At 45.5% G+C, this 11,371-nt stretch overlaps 1 protein-coding gene across 2 annotated transcripts in view; it reads left to right on the top strand.

The window, feature by feature from the left end:
- Positions 1-11,371, top strand: part of LOC109878447 (coiled-coil domain-containing protein 85A) — a 38,112-nt gene that overhangs the window by 1,805 nt on the left and 24,936 nt on the right. For both annotated transcript variants that reach the window (XM_031799244.1, XM_031799243.1), the window contains exon 2: positions 292-1,444. In XM_031799244.1, the coding sequence (XP_031655104.1) occupies positions 292-1,444 (1,153 nt within the window). The remainder of the gene's footprint in view (positions 1-291; positions 1,445-11,371) is intronic.

The raw sequence follows: 11,371 nt of genomic DNA, 5'->3' as shown, positions 1-11,371 counted from the left end.
TGGCCTGGTGCTTTCCCCTCCCTCCCTGGCTCCCTCTCTCAGCCAATTTGCCCTCTACCACTCTTACATCCAACATTTTCACATCCATATTTATGTAATACAGAGGTTTATGAGCAGCTGAACTTCATTTTTATTTGACTCTGTCTTTGATTGACATGATATTAAAGCGAGGTTCCCTCGAATAAGAGATTTCTACCTCAGCAGGGACCTAGATAACAGTGAATGAATAAAATAGCACTAATGAACACTTCTCACCTCCCTTTCTCCACTCATCTCGTCTCCTCTCCTCAGGACATCAACCAGAAACTGCAGGAGGACAACCGGGAGCTGAGGGACCTGTGTTGCTTCCTGGATGACGACCGTCAGAAGGGCAAGCGGGTGTCCAGGGAGTGGCAGCGACTGGGGCGCTACAGCGCCTCCATCATGAGGAAGGAGGTGACGTTGTACCTTCAGAAGCTCAAGGAGCTGGAGGTGCGGCAGGACGAGGTGGTCCGGGAGAACCTGGATCTCAAAGAACTCTGTTTGTTACTCGACGAGGAGAAAGGAAGAGGTGGTGGGGGGGTGGGGGTTGGTGGAGGAGGAGGAGGGGGAGGTTGTGTGGTGGGGGTGGCAGGAGGGTGTAGGAATTCTATCGATAGCCAGAGTAGTTTGTTGCTGGTCCCCGGGACAGGGTTGTTGATGAGGGACGTGGGGGATGGGAGTAGTACGTCTAGCGCGGGGAGCGCCGACAGCTCCGATCACCCCCACCACAAGCAGCTCCACCTGGTTACACACGCCGGTAGCCTCGGGGGCGGTGGAACTGGGAGCCCGGAGCATCTCCAAAAGCCCCGGGCTGGCAGTGTGAGTGGAGAACGTGAGATCCCCTCCAGCCCTGAACCTCCTCACCCCCAGGGCAGGCACCGTAGCACCAGCCTGGAGTATCCCTACGCCATGCCCCAGCTCTGCCGGCCCCGCTGCGGCTCCATCTCGGTGCCCGACCACACCCATAGTGCCCGTTCCATGCGGGGGCTCAGCCCCGAGAAGTACGGTCGCAACGTGGGTCGCCGGAGCCCCGAGTCCCAGCACCCATCCACCAAGCACCACCACCTCCACAGCTCCGACCTGCTTCTCTCCCAGAAACAGCAGCACCTCCTTGGGTCGGGTCAGGGCGGCAGCGCCGGGGAGCTCTACCAGAGGCACCACAGGGGGAGCATCGGGGGCGGTAGCTGCTGTGGAAGCCCCGAGCCCAGACAGGCACATCTAGGGTTGGGGACGCCAGAGCACCAGCACCATGAGAAGGGCTGTGTGATGTCGGCCGGGGGCAGTCCAGAGACTCACAGGCACCAGTATAGTGGGAGTCCAGACCACATGAAGTTCGGCAGCCCTGGGAGAGAGGTACAGAAGAGACCGGCCACCGCTGAAGAGCTGTCACCGCATCACAGGAGCATCTACAACGGCATGAACGGTAGGTGTTATAAGACTGGTATAAGACTGTTATAAGGACTGTTATAAGGACTGTTACAAGGACTGTTATAAGGCGAGTAAGAATACAGGGGTTAATTGAGATTTCAAAGAAGTATTAATTCACATACAAACAGAACGCACGCGCACACACACAGACACACAGACAGACTACAGTCCACCCAACCACATATACCAGGGAAGTACTGTAATCTGAAATTCAGGAAGTAAACTGAAATTCCAATTAAATCATTTGATAAAGGGCATTTAATTTCAACGACTTTTCAATAAATGAAAAACTAGAAAGATAATAATAATTAAAATCGCTTCCTGAATTGAGTGGCTTCAATTTAAATGGACCCCAACCCTGACACATACAGACCCTTATACACTGACTGTACAAAACATTAAGAACTCCTGCTCTTTCCGTTACATACAGTAGACTGACCAGGTGAATCCAGGTGAAAGCTATGATCCCTTATTGATGTCACTTGTTAAATCCACTTTAAATCTGTGTAGATGAACGAGAGGAGACAGGTTAAAGAATAACTTTTAAACCATGAGACTACTGAGACATGGATTGTGTCCTGTATGTGTGCCATTCAGAGGATGAATGGGAAACACAATATTAGGAAGGTGTTCCTAATGTTTATTATACTCGGTGTACATTTCTAAACTGTATGCAGATATCACATATACCTCTGCAGACAGTTAATACCAAAGACATCTACATTTTTCATTAGCTATGTGGCTCATAAAAGTAATTTAAAAAAAAGTTTGCTCATAGAGACAGAACAAGAAAGAGATTGAGAGATGTCGGGAACTGGTGTAATTAAATTAGAAAAACTGACAAGAACCGTGATTAGAATCCATTAGATGTGTATCACCATATCTCTGGATGGGAACTGAAGGATGCTGGGAATAGAGGCTTGATAAGAATGAGGTTGAATGAAGCTTGGATGTTTCTAATGGAATCCAAGGCGGCTCCAAATCAACTGCACTTAAAGTGCACACTGAGGTGCAGGGTATAGTGTAGTAAGACGTTCTCCTAATAAGTGATTCCCCTAACTTCCCCTCCCACCTCCTTTGCCACCTCCACTTCAACCGTTCCACTAACATACTTCCTCGTTCTTCCAAATCTGCGGGGGGTTTCCACCCATCTCGTTGGGAGATCCGCAGGTCTTATGGTGTCAGGGAGAGAATATCAAAGTACCCCCTTGGCTGGTGTTTGGACACCCCACGGAGGCTGATGACGATTTCTCTAGCTGAGGTAAAAGTGCTGAGTGGCTCTGCTTGGCGGAGAGAGGAAGGTAGGGATGAAGAGGACAGAGAGGGGTAGCGAGAGAGAGAAAAAGGGGATAGAGAGAAGCCACAGGACATTTTCCGCAAGGTGCAATATTTGCCTTACTTTGCAGTATAGAGCAAAACATATAGAACCGTAGCATACATATTATCTACATCTGAGTACAACTAACCACTGTCCCCAGAATAGGCTAATAGCTAGTAGTAGTTTCCTACAAATTTTTTACCTTACTTTGCAATATGGGGCAGCAGGGTAGCCTAGTGGTTAGAGCGTTGGGCTAGTGACTGGAAGGTTGCAAGTTCAAATCCCAGAGCTGACAAGGAACAAATCTGTCGTTCTGTCGTTCTGCCCCTGAAGTTAACAGTTAACCCACTGTTCCTAGGCCGTCATTGAAAATAAGAATTTGTTCTTAACTGACTTGCCTAGTTAAATAAAGGTAAAATAAATATGTACCCAACCATATGATTGATCCGTACAATATAGATTAGAAGAACTAACTGAACTACTGCTCAAGAATACGCAGGACCGAAGTAGAAGTGCACATGTTTGACTAGTTTTGAACTTTCATTTGCCTTACAAAATGAAGAAAAATGCATAGGCGTAGAACTATTTGATCTAGATTAGACCAACTAATGCCCAAATAAAGCCTAGACTAGTAGTAATAGTAGTAGTTGTAGTAGCAGCAGCAGCAGTAGTAGCAGTAGTTGCAGCAGCAGTAGTAGTAATAGTAGCAGCAGTTATAGTACTAGCAGTATCAGTAGTAGTAATAGTTGTTGTAGTAGTAGTAGCAGCAGAATTAGTAGTAATAGTAGTAGCAGTTGTTATAGTAGCAGCAGTAGTATTAGTAGTAGTAGTAGTAGCAGCAGTAGTATTAGTAGCAGCAGTAGTATTAGTAGCAGCAGTAGCAGTAGTAGTAGTAGCAGCAGTAGTATTAGTAGCAGCAGTAGTATTAGCAGCAGTAGTAGTAGCAGCAGCAGTAGTAGTAGTAGGAGTAGTAGTAATAGTAGCAGAAGCAGTAGTAGTAGTAGTAGTAGTAGTAGAAGCAGTAGTAGTAGTAGTAGCAGCAGTAGCAGTAGCAGTAGTAGTAGTAGTAGTAGCAGCAGTAGTAGTAGTAGTAGTAGTAGTAGTAGCAGTAGCAGTAGTAGTAGTAGCAGTAGTAGTAGTAGTAGTAGCAGCAGTAGCAGTAGTAGTAGTAGTAGTACTAGTAGCAGCAGTAGTAGTAGCAGTAGTAGTAGTAGTAGTCGTACTAGTAGCAGCAGTAGTAGTAGCAGTAGTAATAGTAGTAGCAGTATTGTACACCCCAGGAGGTTGGTGGCACCTTAATTGTGGAGGACAGGCTCATGGTAATTGTGGGAGCGGTATCAGTGGAATGGTATCAAATACATCAAACACATGGTTTCCATTTAAATTCTCTCCGTTCCAGCCATTATGATGAGCTCTCCTCCCCTCAGCAGCCTCCACTGTTGTACACATCCTCCACTGGTTTTGAACTCTCATTTGTCTTACTTTGTAATGTGGAGCAAGAACCTAGAACAATACTGTCTAGATTAGATTCATATGACTTCCCCAATAGGCATTTTAGGCAGGCTAGCTAATAGTAGTGTAGAATGTTTTCTACTCATTTAGAATCCTCCATGGATTTTGAAGGATTAGGTTTAAAGCACAACTTTGAATTGGATTATGTGTTTGGATAGTATTAGCTGATTGCAGTTGGGCACTCAGTAGTACAGTATGCACTGTGTGTATGTCTGTGTCTGTGTGTTTCTGTGTGTGTAAGTGTGTGCCTGTGTGTGTGTGTGTCTGTGTCTTTGCGTGGACAGATGCGGTGGCTGTGTACAGAATATTACCACCACCAGTCTTAGTGACAGCGAGCGTCCGGTCGTCTGTCCCCAGGTCATTGTCTGAGCGCCACAGTATACCCACTGACCTGAGGGTCACAGTATACCCACTGACCTGAGGGCCACAGTATACCCACTGACCTGAGGACCACAGTATACCCACTGACCTGAGGACCACAGTATACCCACTGACCTGAGGACCGCAGTATACCCACTGACCTGAGGACCACAGTATACCCACTGACCTGAGGACCACAGTATACCCACTGTATACCCACTGACCTGAGGGCCACAGTATACCCACTGACCTGAGGGTCACAGTATACCCACTGACCTGAAGGCCACAGTATACCCACTGACCTGAGGGCCACAGTATACCCACTGACCTGAGGGCCACAGTATACCCACTGACCTGAGGGCCACAGTATACCCACTGACCTGAGGGCCACAGTATACCCACTGACCTGAGGGCCACAATTTACCCACTGACCTGAGGGCCACATTATACCCACTGACCTGAGGGCCACAGTATATCCACTGACCTGAGGGCCACAGTATACCCACTGACCTGAGGGCCACAGTATACCCACTGACCCGAGGGCCACAGTATACCCACTGACCTGAGGGCCACAGTATACCCACTGACCTGAGGGCCACAGTGACTCCTATATAATAACGTCTGTTTCTGTACATCATTTGTATCACCTCCTGTTCTCTGTACATCATGGAGACTTTACCATAGTCATACAATCAAGAGTTTTGTGTTGCTCCTGAGGGACAGTCATTTTCTGCATGTCACCTCTTCTCTTCATAATGAACAGTAGCCTAGGCTCTATATTCCACATTCAGAAAAGGAAGTGCATATATATATATACATTTTGCTGCAGTGGTATGACAATGTCACGATGGTTACGCTGAAACTCAACCCTGAGGTGGTCTATGACTAGTTCCTCCTGACCGTGTGATCTGGTCAGGACACACTCTGTGCCAGGTTATACGGGCCTGGGTATGAACTATAACTAAGATCTCTTGTGTTTTTACACATGATGATGTTTATTGTCATGAGTATTGTTATGAGATTTCCCCTTAAATCGGCCAGTTGCAAAGTCAATATTGGTTATATTGTAAAAAGTTATGAAAACAAAAACGTGCTTTTTGGTCTTAATTTAAGGTTAGGGTTATGCATTAGGGTTAGCAGTGTGGTTAAGGTTAGGGTTATGCATTAGGGTTAGCAGTGTGGTTAAGGTTAGGGTTATGCATTAGGGTTAGCAGTGTGGTTAAGGTTAGGGTTATGCATTAGGGTTAGCAGTGTGGTTAAGGTTAGGGTTATGCATTAGGGTTAGCAGTGTGGTTAAGGTTAGGGTTATGCATTAGGGTTAGCAGTGTGGTTAAGGTTAGGGTTATGCATTAGGGTTAGCAGTGTGGTTAAGGTTAGGGTTATGCATTAGGGTTAGCAGTGTGGTTAAGGTTAGGGTTATGCATTAGGGTTAGCAGTGTGGTTAAGGTTAGGGTTATGCATTAGGGTTAGCAGTGTGGTTAAGGTTAGGGTTATGCATTAGGGTTAGCAGTGTGGTTAAGGTTAGGGTTATGCATTAGGGTTAGCAGTGTGGTTAAGGTTAGGGTTATGCATTAGGGTTAGCAGTGTGGTTAAGGTTAGGGTTATGCATTAGGGTTAGCAGTGTGGTTAAGGTTAGGGTTATGCATTAGGGTTAGCAGTGTGGTTAAGGTTAGGGTTATGCATTAGGGTTAGCAGTGTGGTTAAGGTTAGGGTTATGCATTAGGGTTAGCAGTGTGGTTAAGGTTAGGGTTATGCATTAGGGTTAGCAGTGTGGTTAAGGTTAGGGTTATGCATTAGGGTTAGCAGTGTGGTTAAGGTTAGGGTTATGCATTAGGGTTAGCAGTGTGGTTAAGGTTAGGGTTATGCATTAGGGTTAGCAGTGTGGTTAAGGTTAGGGTTTAGCATTAGGGTTAGCAGTGTGGTTAAGGTTAGGGTTTAGCATTAGGGTTAGCAGTGTGGTTAAGGTTAGGGTTATGCATTAGGGTTAGCAGTGTGGTTAAGGTTAGGGTTTAGCATTAGGGTTAGCAGTGTGGTTAAGGTTAGGGTTATGCATTAGGGTTAGCAGTGTGGTTAAGGTTAGGGTTTAGCATTAGGGTTAGCAGTGTGGTTAAGGTTAGGGTTATGCATTAGGGTTAGCAGTGTGGTTAAGGTTAGGGTTTAGCATTAGGGTTAGCAGTGTGGTTAAGGTTAGGGTTATGCATTAGGGTTAGCAGTGTGGTTAAGGTTAGGGTTATGCATTAGGGTTAGCAGTGTGGTTAAGGTTAGGGTTTAGCATTAGGGTTAGCAGTGTGGTTAAGGTTAGGGTTATGCATTAGGGTTAGCAGTGTGGTTAAGGTTAGGGTTTAGCATTAGGGTTAGCAGTGTGGTTAAGGTTAGGGTTATGCATTAGGGTTAGCAGTGTGGTTAAGGTTAGGGTTTAGCATTAGGGTTAGCAGTGTGGTTAAGGTTAGGGTTATGCATTAGGGTTAGCAGTGTGGTTAAGGTTAGGGTTATGCATTAGGGTTAGCAGTGTGTTTAAGGTTAGGGTTTAGCATTAGGGTTAGCAGTGTGGTTAAGGTTAGGGTTATGCATTAGGGTTAGCAGTGTGGTTAAGGTTAGGGTTTAGCATTAGGGTTAGCAGTGTGGTTAAGGTTAGGGTTTAGCATTAGGGTTAGCAGTGTGGTTAAGGTTAGGGTTTAGCATTAGGGTTAGCAGTGTGGTTAAGGTTAGGGTTATGCATTAGGGTTAGCAGTGTGGTTAAGGTTAGGGTTTAGCATTAGGGTTAGCAGTGTGGTTAAGGTTAGGGTTATGCATTAGGGTTAGCAGTGTGGTTAAGGTTAGGGTTTAGCATTAGGGTTAGCAGTGTGGTTAAGGTTAGGGTTATGCATTAGGGTTAGCAGTGTGGTTAAGGTTAGGGTTATGCATTAGGGTTAGCAGTGTGGTTAAGGTTAGGGTTATGCATTAGGGTTAGCAGTGTGGTTAAGGTTAGGGTTATGCATTAGGGTTAGCAGTGTGGTTAAGGTTAGGGTTTAGCATTAGGGTTAGCAGTGTGGTTAAGGTTAGGGTTATGCATTAGGGTTAGCAGTGTGGTTAAGGTTAGGGTTAGGTTTAAAATCAGATTTTATGACTTCATGGCTGTGCCAGCTAGTGACCACTCTGCAGAACTGCCTCCGGAAGAATATTCATGACGAAAAAAGTTAACCTGCTTTTTTTACGGTGCTCTTTAAATGCCACTCACGATATTACCTCTGAAAATCTATCTGTAATGGAAGGCTCTCTGAAACACCTTTGTTACAACACTACAAAGGATGTTTTTAATTTTGTAATTTTTTATTTCACCTTTATTTAACCAGCTAGTTGAGAACAAGTTCTCATTTGCAACTGCGACCTGGCCAAGATAAAGCATAGCAGTGTGAACAGACAACACAGAGTTACACATGGAGTAAACAATTAACAAGTCAATAACACAGTAGAAAAAAAAGAGAGTCTATATGCATTGTGTGCAAAAGGCATGAGGAGGTAGGCAAATAATTACAATTTTGAAGATTAACACTGGAGTGATAAATGATCAGATGGTCATGTACAGGTAGAGATATTGGTGTGCAAAAGAGCAGAAAAGTAAATAAATAAAAACAGTATGGGGATGAGGTAGGTAAAATTGGGTGGGCTATTTACCGATAGACTATGTACAGCTGCAGCGATCGGTTAGCTGCTCAGATAGCAGATGTTTGAAGTAGGTGAGGGAGATAAAAGTCTCCAACTTCAGCGATTTTTGCAATTCGTTCCAGTCACAGGCAGCAGAGAACTGGAACGAAAGGCGACCAAATGAGGTGTTGGCTTTAGGGATGATCAGTGAGATATACCTGCTGCTCCAGCAGTGCTATGGGTGGGTGTTGCTCCGTGTGCTATGGGTGGGTGTTGCCATCGTGACCAGTGAACTGAGATAAGGCAGAGCTTTACCTAGCATGGACTTGTAGATGACCTGGAGCCAGTGGGTCTGGAGACGAATATGTAGTGAGGGCCAGCCGACTAGAGCATACAGGTCGCAGTGGTGGGTGGTATAAGGTGCTTTAGTGACAAAACGTATGGCACTGTGATAAACTGCATCCAGTTTGCTGAGTAGAGTGTTGGAAGCTATTTTGTAGATGACATCGCCGAAGTCGAGGATCGGTAGGATAGCCAGTTTTACTAGGGTAAGTTTGGCGGCGTGAGTGAAGGAGGCTTTGTTGCGGAATAGAAAGCCGACTCTAGATTTGATTTTCGATTGGAGATGTTTGATATGAGTCTGGAAGGAGAGTTTACAGTCTAGCCAGACACCTAGGTACTTATAGATGTCCACATATTCAAGGTCGGAACCATCCAGGGTGGTGATGCTAGTCGGGCGTGCGGGTGCAGGCAGCGAACAGTTGAAAAGCATGCATTTGGTTTTACTAGCGTTTAAGAGCAGTTGGAGGCCACGGAAGGAGTATTGTATGGCATTGAAGCTCGTTTGGAGGTTAGATAGCACAGTGTCCAAGGACGGGCCGGAAGTATACAGAATGGTGTCGTCTGCGTAGAGGTGGATCAGGGAATCGCCCGCAGCAAGAGCAACATCATTGATATATACAGAGAAAAGAGTCGGCCCGAGAATTGAACCCTGTGGTTGGAAAAGTCTAGATAGTAACGGCTGGCTTTAGAGATAGCAGAGGATTGGGAGCAGTGTTAGAGCCTCATTATGTTCAGGTACGTCAGTCTCTTCCCGCTGCCTAAAAACACAGAACAAACCTTTTTGGAGGGTGGAATTAATTGTGTGTATGTGTTAATGTGTGTGTGTTCTGTGATGATGTGGTGTCCTCCAGCCTGAGTGTGTGTGTGTTCTGTGATGACGTGGTGTACTCCAGCCTGAGTGTGTGTGTGTGTTTTTGTGATGATTGAGTGGTGTACTCCAGCCTGAGTGTGTGTGTGTGTTTTTGTGATGATTGAGTGGTGTACTCCAGCCTGAGTGTGTGTGTATGTTTTTGTGATGATTGAGTGGTGCACTCCAGCCTGAGTGTGTGTGTGTGTGTGTTTTCGTGATGATTGAGTGGTGTACTCCAGCCTGAGTGTGTGTGTGTGTGTGTGTTTTTGTGATGATTGAGTGGTGTACTCCAGCCTGAGTGTGTGTGTGTGTGTGTGTGTGTGTTTTTGTGACGATTGAGTGGTGTACTCCAGCCTGAGTGTGTGTGTGTGTGTTCTGTGATGACGTGGTGTCCTCCAGCCTGAGTGTGTGTGTGTGTTCTGTGATGACGTGGTGTCCTCCAGACTGAGTGTGTGTGTGTGTTCTGTGATGACGTGGTGTCCTCCAGCCTGAGTGTGTGTGTGTATGTGCGTTCTGTGATGATGTGGTGTCCTCCAGCCTGAGTGTGTGTGTGTGTTCTGTGATGACGTGGTGTCCTCCAGCCTGAGTGTGTGTGTGTATGTGCGTTCTGTGATGACGTGGTGTCCTCCAGCCTGAGTGTGTGTGTGTGTTCTGTGATGACGTGGTGTCCTCCAGCCTGAGTGTGTGTGTGTATGTGCGTTCTGTGATGATGTGGTGTCCTCCAGCCTGCCTCGTCGTCGCCATGGGATTATCCTCTAAGCGGTTTCCACAACATTATTTCATTTTTCTGAAGTGTGTGTGTGTCTGTGTGTGTCCGGCCTCCGCTGCCACAGTCCACACACTCACGCATGTGCGTGGGCAAACACACACACACCCATGTAAACACACACACACACACGTTGCAACAAGCCAACCGGCCATGCAAACAAATGGTGAAAGTCTAACTGCAATCCCATTTAAATTGTGGAATCTGGGCTGGGCGAAATCTCAAATGAAAACACAGCAGGCGTTGACCTAGACAGCTCTTTTAATGCTCTCATCTGTTGTTGCTTATTTTAGGACGTTGTCTAAATCACAGCCAGCCGTGGTTGTGTGTGTGTGTGTGTATGTGTGTGTGTGTGTGCGTGTGTGTTTACAGTGTAAAAAAAAACAACAAAAAAATCCTCACCAAAAGCGAGCAGGTTCTTACTAGTGCCTATTAAAATGAGATTGATGCCCCAACCTTGTTTTATTTGCGTTGTCACAACATTGTCAAATGGTAGTGTCATTATAAACAACCTTCTCACAACCTATTTCAACGTTGTGACAACTTCATTTGTTCGTAGGGGCGAATATTATTTATAGGTCAGAGCATTGGGATGATAATTCAATTCAATGATATAGTAGTTAATCATCAACCTGGGTTGTATTCGCTACGCACCAAACGGGCGAAAAATGGGCGAAACAGGGATGGACAACCTGAACTTGTCTAATAGGAAGCTTGTTTTTGTTTTCTGTTGCATAACCTTTTGTTACAATGTATCCTAATGAATTACAAGCCTGATGTAGCCTACCACCAGACATCTCAGACAGAATGACTTTGCAGTATCACATCCAGTATGTGGATTGACATGCAGCATAGGATAGTGCTGGCGGGACTTCTACATCCATTTAAGGACAGATAAGTCTGACAGATAAGTCTAAATCGTGTGCAGGTGTAGACCTTACAGTGAAATGCTTACTTACAAGCACTTAACCAACAATGCAGTTTTAAGAAAATCCCTAAAAAAGTAAGAGATAAGAATAACAAATAATTGAAGAGCAGCAGTAAATAACAATAGCGGGGCTATATACAGGGTGTCAATGTGCAGGGACACTGGTGTCGAGGTAATTGAGGTACTTATGTACATGTAGTTAGAGTTATTAAAGTGGCTATG

This window comes from Oncorhynchus kisutch, linkage group LG20 (genome assembly GCF_002021735.2).
Source record: "Oncorhynchus kisutch isolate 150728-3 linkage group LG20, Okis_V2, whole genome shotgun sequence".
Taxonomy (NCBI): domain Eukaryota; kingdom Metazoa; phylum Chordata; class Actinopteri; order Salmoniformes; family Salmonidae; genus Oncorhynchus; species Oncorhynchus kisutch.
This window is presented reverse-complemented; position numbering and strand designations above follow the sequence as displayed.